Raw genomic sequence first — 19,170 nt, forward strand, 5'->3', positions numbered from 1 at the left:
GGAACCCGCAACAACTTTGGCCAAACTACTTTCTGGTTCAAAATGATTTTTTTTTTTTTTTTTGGTCTCAGGTAAAATAGATAATTTATGTTTTATAATCAAATATGGAAATCTTAGGTTTTATAAAATATCACAAAATAAATATAGTTGTTAAAAGTTGTTAATAATAGCATCTTTGTGAGATATATTTATCAACTATTAATGTTGATAAAAAAACAAACTATATTAACAAAGGATATGAAGCTTGACTAGTAAGTAATCTTTTGGTGCTGGAAACACATTTAATTCGAAACTCAACTTGTCAACATACTAAAGTGTGTGTGAATGAGAGATAGAATTGAAAAGCACTTGCTGTATAAGTGCAGTAAATTTACTATTCAAAACTAAAATTTATTGATAGCTTAGATATTTATATACACAGTACATCCCTATTGTGAATAAGTCCTGGAAATAAAACCAGTACACTTCTGTTACAGCTTGATCATTTATTTTCAGTTTAGATTATGTAACAGCTGTGTGTGTCTGTTTGCGTGAGTGTGTGTATCCTTGGTTCATCGGAGTAGTATGTGAGCTCAGTCCTATTAAACCATCTCATGTGGAGAGAGACCAAACGAAAAAATTTTGGTACAGCAATCCTTAAAACCAAATAAAACGTCCATCGGATTCTGATTCACACGCTTAAGAAGGGAGATGCACTTTGCAAATTATAATTACAGGCTTAACGCTGGTCTTTAGCGGGATATGAAATCATTCTGAAGTTGATTTTTTTTTTTCTTTTTCTTCCCCAAACTCAGCAACACTGCATCCATCTCCATTCTAAAAACAAATGGCGTGGCCAGCCGACGGCGCGGTCAGCCCTGGGAGTACAGAAGGGGGACATGAGGCTACATTAGTGGCATAGCTGAGCTCTCAATATGAGAAAGCTGACACACTGGACTTGGTCTCTCATTTCATACTGTTCATCATAAAAACTGATTCAGTCTCATTTTTCTTCATTTGATGTGATTTAATTCTCCTTCTTCCCTCCTTTGTTGTTCTTCTCTTTCAGCATAGTTGTGTGTAAAGAGAGAGTAACTGTTTGGGTCGGCTCTAGCAGCGTTTCTCCTCTGGGAACGAGTGGAAGAACTCCATGCATGCTGCCGTTGTTGCATTTAGTCCTTTTCTGGCACCAGCTTCAGCACTTTGCCGATGGCGATAGTTTTGCCTGGTGGTAGGAAGAGAAGTGAGGTGATTCAATAATTCAGTTTGTATCACCGGACAAGGGAGCCAGGTATGCACAAAACAACTTGTTCTTTGAAGAATTCCCATATTTCATACTTTAATACATACAAGTCGGGGGATTGTCAGCGATTTATAAACTGGGGAAACACGAATGAATTGAACATTTCATGCCGATCCAGCCATTAGTTCTGAGATAGTGTAGTGTGGTATTCATGTTTTGTAGTATGTGCGGTAACCTGGAATTATAGTCAAGCCCTTTACGTACACCATTGATTTATCATCAGATTCTTTTTTCTGTAAATCATTGACGTCACTCAGCTCTCATCACCGACCCACTGACTGATTTCTGCTGTAAACTCAATTCATTTGGTTCCTATTAAAGAACTCCGCTCTGTTTGAGCAGGCTGTCTTTTGGTTCCCTCTCACGTTCCCAGCATATGTTGGAGGTCCAATATTTTACACTTGTCCAGTGTTTTATTTACAGTCTTGATATCCATAAGTGGGCCGTGCTGAGGGCGGACATATGACATGAGCGTGAGATTGTGACATCACAAACTGCAGTTTTTGCGTATAGGCTGTTTGGTTTCTCCCTGGACGGAGCACAGTGTTTATATAGCACATATGCCAGACTTATAATAATAAAAAAAAGAATAATAGATAATCTGAATATATAAAATATGGGACCTTTAAGATAAACATACTGTCTCACACTGTGTTGCAAACAAACTGCGTGTGTCCTTACCTTCGTCTCGCAGTGTGAATCGTCCCATCTGAGGGAAGTCTTTGAAGGTCTCTAAGCAGATGACTCCAGCGGCGCGGAGCCTGGCAATACACACCTGGTCCTGCTTTACAAAGCGTGGTCGTGTCTTGCTTTTCTCCCCCGTCTTCTTGTCCACCAGACAGATTAAGGCCTGCGGTCACAATTCAAAGAGTTTAATCTCAGCGAGGCCAGCAGGAAACCAAAAACAGCAGGATGCGCAAATGAAATAAATCACGAAAATATAGTGTACTTACTGAGATTTGCACTTCTTCAATGCAGGTGTGGATGTGAAGGACTGCATTGTAACCAGGACAAATGATTGATTTGTGCTCGATGATGACGATCTGATATAAAGGGATGAAACGAGCAACACTTTTAAAATCAAAAACTACAGTTGATTTGACAAAATTGCAATATAGATCAAAGCTTCTCAGCCTTTTTTTTTTTTTTTTTTTTGCTTGTGACCACCTAATACGAAGCAATATCTGGAATTTCAGAGCGCATGTGTTTTGTGCAAACTGTCTTGTCTCAGACTCATCATTGGAGCTATTTGCGGACATGAAGGTACAAATATACATTTAACAACAAACAACGTAAAAACTTTAGACACATTAGAGATTATTTTACACAGTAAAATTAGATGTTTCTTATTTCGTGCCCACAGTTTGGTAACCAATCAACCAATTATTGTGCAGACAAATGTTTAATGTTATGTCTAATATTTAATTTAATGTCCACGTCTGTTCACTTAGTCCAAACCGAGCTCTGAAATTCAAACGAGCAGAGTGCCACGTGTTATCACGGTTTTTTTTTATGTGTCACTTATTGATCTTTGTTCGCGCTGGACTTTGGACTCAATAAACACTAAACAACAAACAAATTCACAGTAATGCAGCGAACAGTCAAGTGGTTTGATGCCTTTTAAGAGTGACTCTCCATAAATGTCTGGTCTGAAACGCTTTGCAACTCAACCATCCCGCCCACTAGCACCCTGCTTGGACAGACCTTAACCCCAATCATTTGTTGCTGTTGCTATGCCAACGTGCCAAAGGATGCGTTTAGTTTAGCTTTATATTTGAGAGAGTAGCACACGGAGATATGAATAGATTAAATGCAGGAGTTTATTTAATAGCATTAAATGGAATAACTGAGAACTAATCAAGGTTGTAGCTACCTCAACCTTTAACTTAAAGAGTTTGATTCAAAATCTTCCCACAGAAAATGACTCGGAGCGGAGACTCTGATTATCTGGTCTTTACCTGTGCATCAAAGGTGCGACCGGAGTGGCAGAGGTTGTCGGGGCTACAGAGGATAAAACCTGGGAGGATTTCTTCCTCCTCGATGCCCTTCAGCCTCAGCTTCAGGTTCTCTCCAGGACTCGCATCGTCTGTCTCCACATCGTCACTCAGCAGGCTCAGTACCTCTACTGTGTGCTGCAACACACACACACACACACACACACACACACACACACACACACACACACACACACACACACAGAGTTATCTGTTAATGTTATAAATAAGGGGAACATTTCTGTACTGAAACAGGACATGACGGGACCTGAAACTGAAATATTTGTGCTCACAGGATCCTCTTTCAGGACATTCAAAACAAGAACGAGGGCTTTGAGTTCAATTATTCAGTTATTGGTCCCTTAAGAGAAGTCATGCAGACGGGAGCTCACCCTGTTCGGCATCATGACCAGCTGCATGGCTTTACTGATGCATCCAGACTCCAGCTTCCCGAGGATAACTGTGCCCATATCCTGCAAAAAAAAACAACAACAAAAAAAAATCCAGTGTTAGCTATCGGGAACTTTTTATTTATATCAGTCATTATTTTTATTGGACAACAGTACTTATATCATGTATAAAGTATTAAACATTACATTGGAAACCAAATACATTACATATTTTAAAATATATTTTAAAATTTGAATTCCTTCTCCTCCAATATATGAAAAATACATGCTTATAAATGATAAACAGGGTTGTTTGTTTTAGCTCATGAAATGTTGACATTTTCCTGAAATACAGTATGAATCAACTTCTCACTTCTGCTTCTGCACAGTATTGCTGAAAATACAGTGTTCGTGTCTTGTATCTAACAAACTCATCAGAGTTATATTTGCGTAGCAGCTATTTGACCGGTTAATCTGAACACCTCAGGCTCACTGAGTGTTTGTACTTGGCAGCACTGAACACTCAGCCACTGAAAAACTCCCTCACACTGTCAAGAGTTGCCCGACAACACAAGAGTTGTAACGCAAGCCTGAGAGAAACGAGGACATCTAAAGACGACCAGCTTCTATGTAAACTTTAAAGGAATAGTTTAACATGTTGGGTTATTCAGTGTCTTTTAGCTGAGAAGGTCGATACCACGGTAACTTTTTCTTGACTTCCTCAAAGCTTTGAGGAAGTCACTGTGCCAGGCTAAGATACAACACGACACACGAACCGGCAGTGTGACTATTTTTACACTTCAGCTTTTGTGTGGCTTAAACCAGATGTTGCTGTTTGAACAGAGCCAGGCGGTTTTCTGTCTCCGTGTCTCGTCTTTATGTCATACTAACCTAACTGACATGAGAGTGGAGTCGACCTTCTAATATTAGCCTGGTATCAGCAGACCCAAATTGACCGTGTGAACAGATAAAGTCTGGCCACGCTCCATCGGAGATTATTTCCAGTTGTTCTATCTTAACGGAGGTAGACCTCGGGGTCATTTTAAAACATTGATATTGACCAACATAATATGTTGTCACATTAAGACGTACGTTTTGTGCCAAAACTCACCAAACAATAAACAAAAGAGTGAGCAGAGTGCAACTCCATGTTGGTAAATGACCCGTGCAGACTTGTTTTAGGCTCTGATTCTTGCTCCAGCTTCAATTCCTAAATATTAGCTACAGTCACTACGACTGTTCATATTGCCTCGTCTCGCCGTACTGCAGCCGCCATTGTTGTAACTAAATGTAAAAAACAAACTCTCGACTTCAACGTCATCGCAAATAGCCACCCTGCTGTTCGCTGACTGGTCCGCACTTTAGAGTGGTTGACAGATCTTAATGGGAACGCGGTGCTTTGTCATTGGTTGAGGAGACGGGAGGAGCGCTCGTTTTGATGTAGCCGATGTCCCGAATGAAAATGAGGCAGAATTTGTTGTCATTTCAAAGTGATTTAAATCGTGATTTCTTTTTGACAATTAATTATGCAGCCCTGGAACAGTTTCCAGATTACAATCAAAGAAACAACAGAAGCTGTGAGCAATAGGTGGGCGGAGCCAGGCTACTTTAATCTAACACTCAGACAGAATGCAAATAAGTATTTTCCACAATGATTTGCTTTTAACAAGTAAAGTACACGAACCATCGAAGCAGTGTTCGGTTCAGAGTGGCAGCGCGCAGCATCGAGGTCCACAGTGACTCAATTAATACTTGTTTTTCTTCTAAAAAACTGTGTTAATCTAAAATGCCTCGAAATATACGATTCACTTCTGTCTGCACTATAAAAATGTAATAAGAATCATAGCTAACAATGATGATCTACCAGGACCAACCAGACTGAGAGCTTACTGTATCAAAGTCCTGGCTGGGTGACCATTAGTATGCAGCAGCCAGTTAACGGAGCCATAATCCCGTTACATGAGGAGAATTCCAGTCGCGGCTACTTAGTCATATAACTGCTACATAAGGCTGTTATATAATCACAGGGAAAGAGGAGCGTTTAAACAGCGCACACACGACAGGATAAAAGAGCTGCTGATTAATGTAAGGACGACGAAGACAGCTCCAAAATAACTCCGTTCCACCAACACTTACAGAAAGTGATGACCTGCTTCCAACATCTAAACCAAGACGAGAGCCAAGCAGCTGAATTATCTTAAAAAGGAGCGGCTGCAGAGGCGGCAGTGTGCGTGTGCGTGTGTGTGAGTGTGTGTGTGAGCATGTTTGTGTGTTGTTGGAAATTCACCCGAGAGGAAGGAAAATGCTGAACTGAAGAGGGGAACATAAAGGATTCTGGTCAAGTAAGCAAAACCTGAATGCAATGTTTCCACCCACTCATCGGCTGAGACCCGTGAAGACAAGCCGCCACAGGTTTGTGTTTTTTTGCCTCTGGTGAGGAAGAGAATCAAGAGGCCTCCAGCTGCTCACCTTGTACTTGTCTACGATGGGTAGTCTGACCGGGCCGTCATTGGATCTGGTGAAGCTTGGCAAACTGTCCAGGTGGGCGATGAATGGCAAACCCCTGATAAAGAAAAGAAAAGCAGGGAGATCAAGGATCACTGTGGACGAGAGCAACATGACGTCATCCAGAGCAGGCTCTCATCACCACGCCACCTTTCTGGATGAAAATGGTGAACCAAAGGAAGCTGAGACTTCTCTCCAAAGTTTTACTTCAAACTAACTGGTTGAAATGAATAACCTCTTGCCGAAAAGCTGTTAGTTGCACCAACAATAATGTACAAAATGTTGATCTATGATTTGTTCTGCTGACATGTCCTCAAAAAGGTCCTGATGGAAGGGCTTTATGACTCCAAGCTAAACGAAGGGAAGACAACGGGACCCTGTGGGTTATAATGTAGTTTGATCAGTTGGCACATTGCTATTGTTAGCTAGCATACTGTTTGTAGAGCAGGTCTGAACCGTCAAATATTTCCCTGGTAGTTTTCTCACCTGGAGAATCAGTGAGGTAAACATGGATGTCGGTGTGGGACACCTGCGACCCCTGAGTGGGGTTATTGCAGCAGCTTGATGCCGGCCGGGAGATTGATCCAATTCAACTTTTCTATAATAGGCGCAGTGGACATATATTTACGTGACTGTTTATAAACTAATTTATAAACTAATACATGTTCGATAGGTTTTCAAATCGTTCGGTTTTGTACCGCTGTTTTACATTAACGTCTACAATGAGGGTCACTCGTTTTCTCCAAAAGGGGACGGGGACATGCTGCAAGGCAAAGTTCCCATATGTGCCAGTCTGCTCTATTGTCATGAAACTTCCATTTGTAAAAAATGTTCAGCGGTCCAATATTTCTTCATGAGTGCAGCTGCTGCGTGTGAACACGGCTTACGATAACGGATTTATTTCTCGTGCACGGCGGCAGGTTTTTCTGCATTTTGGTTTAATTTTTGAACAGAAACCGCAGCCGAGTCTAAAGAGCAGCGATACTCAGTTAAAACTCCACACAAACTAATCCGTCAGTAAAAATATAACCACAGGAGACGGAGAGAACAAGTCTGTTCAAACCTTTTTCTCTTGAAACAGGGTGGAGCACGAAGACAAAGAAACGCTGCACACACTTCACCGCTTTGACTTCATTAATCCTAATGAACTTCTAATTGAATATATGTAAACAAGCCTTACCTCGCACTCCTTAAGCACTAAAGCCTCTTATGAATTTTAAAACATAAATTGGACTCTTTTTTTCTATTTCATAATCAACTCTCTGCTTTGACCACCCCTCCCTCTCCCCCACATTACACTCCCATTATAGCCACCACAGAAGCTTTATCAAGGCTAATATAGTCCGACTGTAGTTAAGAATGATTAAAAAAAACTATGTCACAGACACATGATGAAAATTATTACAAGCGTCTTTGAGTTTGTATGAAGTGATAATATGAATTTTAGTGAGTGAGGTGGTGATTGCTATTGGGATGATGACGGATTAATTATTGCACAGTTTATTTGTTTTATTTTGATCACGATGATTAGGATAATCATTACTGTAATTATGATTATTAGTATATTGTTATTACTCTTTTCTTCCTCTTTCTGCTCCCCTTAACCCTCCCGTTGTCCTCGGGTCAAAATGACCCACAGCTGTGTTCAACCAAGTTCTATTTTATTTCTATATTTTTATATTTTTTGGGATCATTGGTCATCATTCTTTAAAGAAACCCTCACAGCCTCCTCGTCACCAATGATCCCCAAAAATATGAAAACAAAATAGAACTCGGTTGAACACAGCTGACAACGAGGACAACGGGAGGGTTAAGTCTACATTTCCCCACACACAGAAAACCTGAATTGTCCTTTAGAAACTTCCGAGCCATTGAGAGAGCTGACTTACGTGTACCAGGGACACTCGGTTAGAGGGTCCTTGAGGTTGGCACCTGTGAGTCCGGAGCAAGGCATAAAGTAGATGTCCTTCTTAGGGTTGAAACCCACTTTCTTCAGAAATGGCACTAGCTTCTCCTTACACTCCTCGTACCTGCAAGAAGGTTACAAAAAAGATCACACTATTGACTACAATAATTCAAATCAAGAATGTAATATGCTAGATGTATTTACCCCCCCCCCCCCCTCCAAAACAAAAGGATGGGGCATGAGAACCATAAATCAACTAAATCTGAGGCACAACAGGACAGACTTCTGCGGGACATCAGTCATTTAACCTAAAACGACCACTCATAATTAAATGCATCAAGTTTACCTCTTTTTGTACATCTGACAGTGCGTGTATACATGTGTATATATAAAAGGGTAAAAACTGAACAAAAAGGGGATAAATGGATGTGTACAAAATAGGTATTGCTGAACACACATTATCTTGAAAATGTTGTACTTTTCTTTCCCTGTTTGAAAATATCAATAAATTGTTTTGTTTTAAAAGAACAAATATTATTATTAAAATTATGAAGAGTTAAAATATGAGTATGTGGTAATTTGTCAAAAAAAAAAGAAAAACAAATCAAATTCCATCAGACCTGTTTTAATCCAGGCCCTGCTCACCTATCGAGGCTCCAGTTGACGGTGGGGTCATCCATCTTGTTGATCAGGACAATGAGATGCTTCACTCCGGCTGTTTTAGCCAGCATGGCGTGTTCCCGCGTCTGTCCACCCTTCTCAAATCCAGTCTCAAACTCACCCTTTCTTGCCGAAATCACCTAAAATAGACCAAAAAAGTGGGCAACTATAACGTTACTAGTCTAGAGACAAATACGAGGAAGTAATTTCTGCCACGATTGGTTCTTTCAATCAAAACAATAACAAAAAAAAAATGACGTTTGACGACGTTGTGAAGCAGCGTGGGATCATGGAAGTTGTTGTCTTTTAACGTGAAACAACCAGCATTGCAAATGACGATCAGTCTTTAGCTTAGCAGTTAGCGACGTCTTCTCTTCTCTTCTCTCCCTCTCACTGGTCTGCTGTCTCTTGCTCGATGTGTGCGATGTTTAGCGATCCCTTTGCCTCCTTCAGTGATAATCACTATAAAAATGTTGTTTATTTGACATGTTGGAGGCGAAGCTCAGTGAATTAGATGCGCTGTTTGTTATAGCTGCTGTAGTTAACAATCTCCCAGAGCCAATGCACCTCTGGTCTTCCGGCGGTTTCCCCGAAAAATGCAAGCAAGTAGACGGTGTAAAGAGGATGTGACGCCACTGACAGGCGATCAAATGAAACGGTCCGTTACCCTGATTCAAATAATCCGAGGTTTCCCTGAGTGTGTTGTACAAATTTGGAATATAACGTAGGTGTAGTTGTTTTAAAGATATTTTAGAGCAGAAATGTTACACCTTTAAATCCACCTGTAAATAATCCTTCTTAAAAAATAACATGAAATGAAAGTGGACAGTGGAGAGGACACTGATGCTGCTGGAGAGGTTAGAGAGGTTTCGGTATACACGACGTTGCTGAGGGTTAGGAAAGTGAGGTTTAGTCGTATGGCCACGTGTCTACTGGTCCGCCTCACCAGCACAGCCAGGTCCGCTTGGGACGCCCCACCGATCATGTTGGGGACGAAGCTCTTGTGTCCGGGGGCGTCCAGGATGGTGAAATGTTTTTTCTCAGTCTCAAAGTAAGCTCTCCCGACCTCGACCGTCTTCCCCTTGTCTCTCTCCTCCTGGTTGGTGTCCAGAGCCCACGACAGGTACCTGCAACCACCGAGTTTACTCACTACATTCATTGATATTTCACACAAATGTGGCAAACAAGCCGAATGGATTAAAAACATTTTTGCCAAATGAATAATTCTCCAGTAATTCCACAAATCTTTCTCACCATGTCTCCCTGTTCTTTTCTTTTGCTTCTCTTTCATATTTTTCCAGAGTTCGCTTGTCCACCATTCCAGTGAGGTACCTAACAAGGGCACAAAGTTAACAAAACTCGCAGCCCCATAAGGGATGGTAGAAAATGAAAACTAAAGCTTTAACTAAAATAAAAATGTTGTCAAAGACAACTGCGACTTGCTGCAGTTATTTTCCATACATATGGTAAATATAAAGGTCAGTATTAATCTGTCACACTACAACGTTCGAGAGAAATCTGAATAGTTCATGCTTCATTCTTCAAGCAGCACAGCGATCAGCCAACACAGAGAGAGAGAGAGAACTGGATTACTCACATGATCTGTCCTCCGATAGTCGATTTGCCGGCATCTGACGCATAAAAACAGGAAGAAAATATTCTAAGATTCTGTAATCGTTCTGATGGTAAAAGAATATGAACATGACAAACAAATAAGACGCACCCACGTGACCGATAAAGACCACGTTCACGTGTTCTTTCTTGGGTGCATCTGGCAGTGCCGGAGCCACTTTGGGCATGGGCATCTCCTCCTCTTCCTCCTCCATCATCTCCTCATCCACTCTCCTCGCTGCGCCCTCCTCCTCGCAGGTCCCTCCCGTCCCCAGGTCCTCCTGTCCGCCGCCTCCCTCGCCTCCTCCCGGCTCCTCCTTCTGCTCCCACGTCTCCTCCTCTGTGGTCATGTCTGCCTCTGTGCCTCCGTTCTCCACCGGAGCTGGAACCACGTACAGTCAGTACATTTGCAGTCCTGTTTATCATCTGCGGTAACCGGGACCGTAAAGATTACAGCTTCGACCAAAACGGTAAAGTCGATCACGTCAGTTCAGACTCCGATTATTGAATTGTTCCATCAGTTTTTAGAGGGTCGGGCTCTGCACTGCAGTGATAAATGAACTGTGCAAACGGGTGGCGGATCGTTGACGGCTGTGGGTCTGATGTGTCCAAAATTAAAAACAAGCTTGACTAAAAAAAAAAGAAGAAAATTGAACCCAGAGGAGGCTTTGGTGAAACAAAAGTCACATTCAGTAAAAAGCTGCTTTAGAGCCAGCAGTTCAATTTGCAGGTAAATCTGTCATTCTTCCTGCGCAGTTCAGCTGCACTCAGCAGAATCATGGAGGATATGTTTTCTATTAGATCTTTCTATTCATTATTCATGTCAGTTGAGTAGGAGGTCTTAAATGTGGCCAAGAACGCATTTGCATTCACACTGTTAAAATAATGTGGCTATTTGCTTCCGGGAACAACCTCCCAAATATGGTCAGAGCAGATTGGATCTTAACGCGTCCTGGAAGCACTCACACCTGTACTTCTAACTGACCCTTTGTGATCAGATCACCCCGGACACATGTGATTGCCAGATGTGAACGGGCCTAAATTACTGCAGTGTCAGAATAAAAACCCTTCTGATTGAATATGAGATGACTACTGACTAATTGTGGATCCTGGACTTCATTCAAGCGGAAACGTATCTGCCAGTTCTTTTTACCACATTTAAATCATTAGACCACAAAGATTTGGAATCAGATTCTCTCTCGGACAACTTTAAAGACAGAACGGCAGCGAGTCCACTCATCTCCATTCATTACACAAACACACCATTCACATTATGTATCTTTGACATTTGGTTTCTTTTTTTTTCTTTATCTTATTATTATTATTCATTATTATGTATAAGCCTGTATTCTGCTAATCTGATGAGTGAAGAAGCCTCAGTTAAAACTGCTGTAACACAAACTCTTTAAAATTAAAGCTCAACACAATTGGGAATCGGTAACAAGAGTCCGCTAAAACCTGCTGAGCTTCGCAGAGGAGGCATCTTCCCATGGCAACACACAAATAAGCCTCCCATTTCTGTAACTCTGAAATTATGCAGCCCAGCAGTCATGTACAATGCCTATTTTCCTCTTCTCAACCCTCTTCATTTAGAAGCGGCCAGTGAGAAATTGCTACTGGCAACCCAGAAAGCCATTCGTGCCTTGACTTTGGGGACAGTCTCATCAAGCCGTAATTATGCTTTGTCTTTCAGACGTGTTCAGGGAAGAAGAGTGCTTTAAGTATGAGAACAAGCACCTCTACGAATATGTGTGTAGGAAATAATGTGTCTCTTACGAATACAACATAGGATCGGGTATCTGTAACTTCTGTAGAGGTGCACAGCATCCCAGGTCAGGTAAAAAAAAGAAAAGAAAAAGTGAATGAACCTGGTGAATTAAAAACCAGTCAGCACAGAGGGACTATTTTGTGGAACAACCGGGTGCATTGCTGCGACTCACAGCAGGCCTGGGCCTTGAACATGCAGCCCTGACTGGACACATATCTCAGCATGTGCCAATGGGATATCTATTTTGGGCAGGGGACGAGTGAGGTTGCGTCATATTCTGCACAGGCCCATGCACATGGGTCAACCAAAGCCTGAACCCCAAATATGGTCTCTTACAACTGGGACTCACACAGGTGAGGGCCAAAGCCTCAAGCCGACAGCACGAGGGCTGAGATTTCACATCTGGGCGCAGGTACATTTGCGCACCTGAGCCGCGCCTGTGTCTTCAGGTAACAACCCCGCCCGCGTTGTGCTGACGGTGACTGAAGTGTGCGGATACGTACCAGCTGTTTCTGCCACCTCCATGCTGGCGACGGGATCGGGGGCACCTTAGAGGAAAGAAAACAGACCGCGTCAAACTTTCATAAATATTTATTAGAAAAGGGTGGCGGCGTCCAAACGTGTTGCTGTGGCCGTCACTGCGTTATAAACCCAGCTGCTGCACAGTTACAACACACGTGTGACACTTGAGCCGACTTGTTGATTAGTTTGGTGGAAATGCGCGAGCTGTGACAGGCGGACAGGAAGGCTAACGTAGCTGGATTAGCACGCACGCTAGCAAGTGAAGCTAACTTCCAGCCGGCTGCCCGCCGTTAAAACCCACCGTCCGGAGCCGGCATTTCCTCGGTGTTGGCTTGAAGGAAGCTCGGCACGAACACCGGGGCGTTGACGTTGGGGACAAACGGCTTGGCGTTGACGTTCAGGGCGGCGAAGGCGCTCGGGAGCCCCGCCGCGGCAGCCGGGGCCTCGGCGTCCTCCTCCTCCAGCTCCCACGAATCCGGGGCTGTGTCTCTCGGGTCCATCGCGGCTCTCTCTCCAGAGTTGACGGGGGGGCTTTCCGCCACCGGGGCGAGGTGGGCGAGTTTCGAGGCTCCGTTCAAAAACACGTGTAGTTTTACTGGCGTGTTTCAGACTCTCGGCAGCGCGTTTGGTGAAGTTCCCATCGCTTTGTTAAGCTCCGCTTTGACAAGCATACGGATCCCGTAGCCGACGAGAAGTGGTGTGCGGCATCTGCAGTTCCTGCGGACGCCGCTAGAGGCCAGCACCGCTCACCTGCTCACCGTCACGGCTACACTTCTGACTGTAAACTAAGCAATCACTGTCACCACAGCATTGTATTTAAGATGAAAAGTATATATATATATATATTTTATTGTTTATATGAACATCTCTGAAACACCACTGAGCATATAAATAGAATACATCCATAAAAATTAAAAAAAAAAAAAAAAAGTGCAACAGTACAAGATCATCAGTGTAACTGTAACGAGTTATATAAGAACAGGAAACTCAATAAATAAATACATTAAAAGTACAATAAATAACTTGACAGGTGACCAGGGAACAGGCGCCTCTCTTGCTTTTTATCCTTCACTCTTTGGCATCAGTAACTCCTCCACCAGAGATGGCGAAGGTGGCCTCGTTCTCAGGCATATCGGGACTGTGGGAAGTCACAGAGATAAATGAGTATGAGTAAGCACGTAGACTTGTAGTGATGACACATAATCCTGTCCAACTTTAAATAAAAAAGGCAAAGTTTAGGTCACTGAGGTCTAATACAATGTGTTAGGTCAGAACAAGTCCTCAATAAGTAACCTGGTTTTCTAAAATATTGTTGCTGTATCTGCTTTTTTTTTTTAACCTGTTATACATTTCAGTTTCTACTGCTGGTTATTATTTGATTGATTTACTGTCCACCAGTCCAACATTATGCACCGCATGCCCGCAAATATAGCAAAAAAAAAATCCCATCAAAATAGAGTCTTGAGATACATTTTTATTTTATTTCTGCATTAGGCCCTGTTGCCCCAGCCTAACTTAAATTTTAAGAACAATAAAGATAAGTTTTCAAAGACCTGGAGACACTGTGAATTTCCACTTTAACTGCTAAATACCTGTCGAATATCTTGGCAATCCTCATCTCTCCACGCCCCTTCCTCAAGCTGATGCGTGTAGTGGAGGCGTGGGCGAGGATGTGGCCACCGATTGGCTTCTTGGGATCAGCTTGAAACCTGAAATGGGTGAAAAAAATCTCATCTGTGTTTCATACAATGTTTCTCGCAAAAAAAAAAAACGTTTCCGTATGAAGGACTTTACGGTCTCTTACGTCATTCCTGCTCCAGGGTCAGCTGTCATTTGGTTGGTAACAAACACAGCGACATTGTACTCTGAGGAAAACATACAATAAAATATCATATGTGGGAAAAATACTAAAACAATCCCCATTTTATGACTTTACACTGTATGCTGTATGTATCAGTCCACAAAAAAAAACAAAAAAACTTCTGCAGACAGTCCCTGTGAGAAAATACGCAGTATGGCTGGTTACATAAGCACACTCCTGGTTCAGACCTTCAGAGATCTTCTGCAGCCTCGACAGCATCTGGGCCAGTTTCTGCTGGCGCTCAGCCAGCTCGCCTCGACCAGAGAAGTCCACTCTAAACAGAGCCATGATGGAGTCGATGATCTGACGGAGAGCAGCGCACCAGGAGAGAGAAAGGTTGTTTTAGGATGTTCTGGCAACTGATTTTTGTACACATCTGCGAGATAAAAGAAAATGATCTTCACGGAGTTAAACAGAAGGGAAAGGGAAATAAATGACCGAGTTATGATCGGATGTCGTTATTCACCAACAGTTTGAACACTCCTCCTTCCTCGTGAAATTTGGCCGCTACAAAGTCCAACAGCTCCATCTGGTGTTCACCTGCAGGGAGAGAAGTTTCACCTGTTTCAGTCTCGCGCACCACAAATGTGAAACGGCACACTATAAATGTCTTCCAGTCTAAATAAACTGCCGTGTTCGTTCGCACTGGTATAGGCTCGGGCGTAGAGCACATTGTCCAGCACCGCGTTGTGGTCCACGTGAAACCTGTCAGCGATGTCTCTCAGTCTGTCTGGGCGACTGGAGTCAGACAGGCAGCAAGTCAAGGACAATGGGAGACACATTAGCTCTGACATTATGACATTGTGTCTTTCATTTACATTATTGTTAAATCAGAGCGTAGGCCATGGTGATGCTTGTTCGCAAACCAGGACTTAAAATACAAAATACACTTTCACATGACGCATCAGTAAACTCTCAAACTGCACACGTCACATGCCGTGTGGTGGTTTCCATCGTGAGGATACAAGGTGTTCTCTGTGTCGATGAAGATGACTTTTCCACCGGAGTAGCCGTCCTCGCCTGGCAGCTGAGCAGCGACTGGAACAAACCAACAACAATCAGTTTGATTACATCTATTTTCTTTTTTTAACCACTGTGGAGCAGATGGTATAAAAAGGCTCCTGGCTCACCACAAAGCGTGTGAGACAGCTGGGTTTTCCCCGTCCGGAACTCTGAAGGACGAAATAATGCAGCAGATTAGACCAGTTTAAAAAAAAAAACAGTAAACTTAATTTACCAGCAGGAGGACATCACAGCAGAGCACATCAGAGGAGGTCTACTCACCCCCAAAGGCCTCTGTGATGGCCATACTCTCTAAGCCTCCACCCAAAAGTTTGCTGCAGAGATCAAGTTTACGAGTATAAACAAAAAGATACGCAATCAAAAGACTAAACTTTTAATCACCATCCATCAAAGCAGCGCTGTTGCTAATTCTCAAAATGTCCCGCTTTCACCATTTGAGTGTCACGTTCAAGAGGTGAAAACGCACCAGCGCTTCAACAGACCGGCGCGGTCCAACGAGCACATAAAACTGAATGAATTAATAAATTGTGAATTTAGCAAACCGTGTCACAATGAAGAAGCTATATCACAACACCTACAGCATGTGTTCAGGAATATAAATCATACACGATATCAAGGTTATGAGTGACTCTTAACTCGAACTCCTGGCTCCCAGTTGTGATGTGGAACACCTGCTTCCTCTTGGCGCTGTACTCGAAGGCCGTCTGGAAACCGACAGTCTACGATGTAAAGAGAATAATCTGACCAAAGTTTTTGTGTGACGCAACCGTTTATCAACTACTTTTAATTCGCTCGTTTCTGTGGTTCAACCATGTAGCCAATATATTGGGCAACCTTTTTCAACTATTCACCCATTACTTCAGTGATTTCCAAACCGTGGTATTACATCTACTGCTGGCACATGAGGTGCTCATGAATTGCACTGCAGCCGGCTCAAGTCCAAAAGAAATGACATCTTCTTAAAGACAACACTTATTACATGTAGGCGACACGTTACATAAACTAACATTCATCTTACTTTTATTGTTATTCCACCGGTGTTAAAATATTTATTCATTACAGCCCCTCATTATCACACTGTCGTTTTTATTCGATGTTGTTGCAACTTTTTGAGTCACAAGAGCTTCTTTCAGGATGAAATAAATCAACCTGATCTTATTTTACGTGGAGAAAGCAGCACAGGTTGAAGAATTCACAACAACAACAAACAAAAAAAAATCACATCTCACCAGCATTTTCCCAGCAGCTTCCTTGATTTTTTCCACCTTTGCCTCTGACAGACCCTTGATGTTGCACAGAGCTTTGCGAGTCGTCATCTGGATCCCTTTCACCGTGCAGATACCCACCGACTTCAACTTCTTAATGTCTGCCATATTCTGCGGGACAGAGAGAGAGAGATGTTCACATCACACACGTGACTTTTGATCTGAAGACGGTGACTCGGCTCTGCTGTTTACTCACAATCCCATGTTTCTGTAGGAGGTCGATGTCTTGGAAGAAGGACTCCTGTTAAATTCAGAGGAAAAGATCAACGACACCAGGCAGCTTCTGGAAGTAAACTTGATTAATGAGAATACAGCTTTTACATTGAGACAACCTTATCTTAACTCACTGATTAATTATTACATGAGTTGATAACACAGGTTTTTTTTATTTTTTTTATATTGTTTGCACTTTAATAGTCATTTTGACAACTGGCCTTTAAAGGATATCTAAACAGTTTAAAACTGGCTTATTATTAACACTGCAGAACATGTTTGTATAATAAGGCCATTATTGAATTAAATTAAATTAAAATGAAAAAGAAACTAGTTTCATCTCACCTCATCATCCTGGAAACCTGTATCATCTTCAACGACCTGATCCTCTGCAGCTTTCATTTTCTATATAGGGTTAAACTTCGTTAACTTTAGGTACACTGGCTCACACTGGAAAACAAAGCAAAAAAAATAAAAAATAAAAGTTAACTTATTTGCCTGTTCGATTATGTTAACTACCAACCGCCAATATTATTAAGCTATAAGCTAAAAACGCATTGTTTTAAGTTGACCAGAAAGCTGCTCTTTGTTTCCTGAAGCAGCAGCTTGCGACGAGTGGCGGGAATCTCGGACCAGATGTATTCACGTGCCGTCGGAAATTCCAGAATCGACAGTTAAACAAAACACAAAGATGATCAGCCGACTGGCTGTGCTAAGTGTTGCCAGCAGTTATTATACCGAAAATTAACATGTCCAGAATATGACTTTTAACAAGGGGAAATCTTGAAAATTACCCATTTAAGAATCTATAACACTAACAATGACCAGGCTCTGTTGAGGTACTCCAGTTGCTGGGCTATGATGATAACGACCATTAATAATACTTTGATATTGGAAAATATTTTGTTGCTTAGTTATTAATTTCTAGAATATTTACTACATCTGGACTTTCATCTTTTAATGAATGCACTATGGGCGTAAATTGATATAACTGATCACTTACTGAGATAAAAGTAAACACAAGAGTTGTTATTTGATTTGGTGTTTTAATTTTTGCAATAATGTAGAACACAAAACAGAGACATGGCTTTGTTCAGTGAGTGTAAGAGATTGTAACTTGTCGCTTGAATGAGAACTAGGAAAAAAAAAACTAACATTCTCTTAAGACCAAAGTTCCCAAACTGCTTTTGTCCAAAACCCTGCGACATGTTTCCCGTCTTAAATGCCAGAGTACAGTTGTCTTTAACCTGCTATCAGAAAAGGAATCTTTCATCTTGGAACAGCATGATATCTGTTGTCGTTGCATTTTATTGTACAATTCGTTGTATGAAGCAGAATCATGATAAAACCAACCCAGTGTCATGCAAAGTGTGTAATGCACCTTTCATCCCATTACAGCATACTGATAAGTGTCAAGTTTTGCCTCACCTGGGCGTGAAAACCCAAGCGGTTAAGTTGAGTCACAAAAACGTACTTGAGGTTAGGAAAATATTTCTTGAAAGAAACCCACGTCGCTTTCTCCAACTCGAAACCCACTTTCCTGTGTGAAACTTCTAAGCATGTTCCATTGAACCTACTCAGACACGACCTCCTTCTTTAACCCGGTCATACGTGTGTGTGTGTACTTTTCCCGCCGAGGCGGAGCAAAACGTGACACTGCCACGGTGTCCTTTAGTGGACCGACGGGCTTCGCCGTGATACCGGGCTGCATAAAACCAATAATTGTGGCAGGTTTGTAGTGGGAGGCATCGACATACGTACGGGGTACAAGAGTGAATTTGTACCACGTACACGTAGAAACACACAAAGTGTCATAGACTTTGCAGAACTTGAAGAGGCCACTGTGCAGATGACAGTATCACCCGTCGGGTAATATCGTCTACAGTTGTCACAATTCCACCAACAAATCTGTCAGATATTCAAACATCATCCTCCGCGTACGAGTGGAACCAACGAGCACGGAAAGAACTGGACAGACCTGACGTTCTCCAGACTGCGAACACCAAAACACACAACCGATGACCTTCAGGCTTTTTTTTTTTTAAATGTATCCTCCTGTACCATCTATCCCCTACTGAACACATTATTTATGCTGATAAGGATTTATTTATAAAAAAAAAAAAAAAAAAAAAAAAAACATGGAAACAGAAGCCACGCTCCTGGAAATCAGT

General features: G+C 42.1%; 2 protein-coding genes across 2 annotated transcripts; both read right to left on the reverse strand.

Annotated features, from left to right (window-relative positions):
* Positions 1-465: 465 nt before the first annotated feature.
* Positions 466-13,348, reverse strand: gspt1 (G1 to S phase transition 1). Its single transcript, XM_069156024.1, has 14 exons — positions 12,939-13,348; positions 12,619-12,663; positions 10,460-10,729; positions 10,334-10,367; positions 9,991-10,068; positions 9,683-9,863; positions 8,722-8,876; positions 8,060-8,200; positions 6,135-6,228; positions 3,669-3,749; positions 3,241-3,414; positions 2,236-2,325; positions 1,964-2,132; positions 466-1,204 (listed from the first exon to the last, which is right to left on the reverse strand). Exons 1-14 carry the CDS (start codon positions 13,135-13,137, stop codon positions 1,152-1,154), a joined length of 1,764 nt encoding a protein of 587 aa, XP_069012125.1. The 5' UTR covers positions 13,138-13,348; the 3' UTR covers positions 466-1,151.
* A 171-nt stretch (positions 13,349-13,519) lies between these two features.
* dmc1 (DNA meiotic recombinase 1) lies at positions 13,520-17,401 on the reverse strand. The gene is made up of 13 exons (XM_069156027.1): positions 17,345-17,401; positions 16,983-17,027; positions 16,751-16,897; positions 16,158-16,240; positions 15,783-15,835; positions 15,629-15,670; positions 15,464-15,536; positions 15,145-15,236; positions 14,965-15,038; positions 14,687-14,801; positions 14,442-14,502; positions 14,230-14,346; positions 13,520-13,775 (listed from the first exon to the last, which is right to left on the reverse strand). Exons 1-13 carry the CDS (start codon positions 17,399-17,401, stop codon positions 13,706-13,708), a joined length of 1,029 nt encoding a protein of 342 aa, XP_069012128.1. The 3' UTR covers positions 13,520-13,705.
* Positions 17,402-19,170: the final 1,769 nt, after the last annotated feature.

This window comes from Embiotoca jacksoni, unplaced genomic scaffold (genome assembly GCF_022577435.1).
Source record: "Embiotoca jacksoni isolate LCO1_2020_lvr unplaced genomic scaffold, fEmbJac1.0.p SCAF_20, whole genome shotgun sequence".
NCBI classification, from domain to species: Eukaryota; Metazoa; Chordata; class Actinopteri; family Embiotocidae; genus Embiotoca; species Embiotoca jacksoni.

Coding starts and splice junctions, on each gene's coding strand:
- gspt1 (XM_069156024.1), bottom strand. CDS start 13,137: ATGGACCCGAGAGACACAGCCCCGGATTCGTGGGAGCTGGAGGAGGAG. Junction 2,326..3,240: donor GTCGCACCTTTGATGCACAG/GTAAAGACCAGA, acceptor CCTTTATATCAG/ATCGTCATCATCGAGCACAA. Junction 2,133..2,235: donor TTGAAGAAGTGCAAATCTCA/GTAAGTACACTA, acceptor TTGTGACCGCAG/GCCTTAATCTGTCTGGTGGA.
- dmc1 (XM_069156027.1), bottom strand. CDS start 17,401: ATGAAAGCTGCAGAGGATCAGGTCGTTGAAGATGATACAGGTTTCCAG. Junction 15,836..16,157: donor ACTGGGAGCCAGGAGTTCGA/GTTAAGAGTCAC, acceptor TGATCTCTGCAG/CAAACTTTTGGGTGGAGGCT. Junction 14,802..14,964: donor GAGGAGTGTTCAAACTGTTG/GTGAATAACGAC, acceptor GCTCTCCGTCAG/ATCATCGACTCCATCATGGC.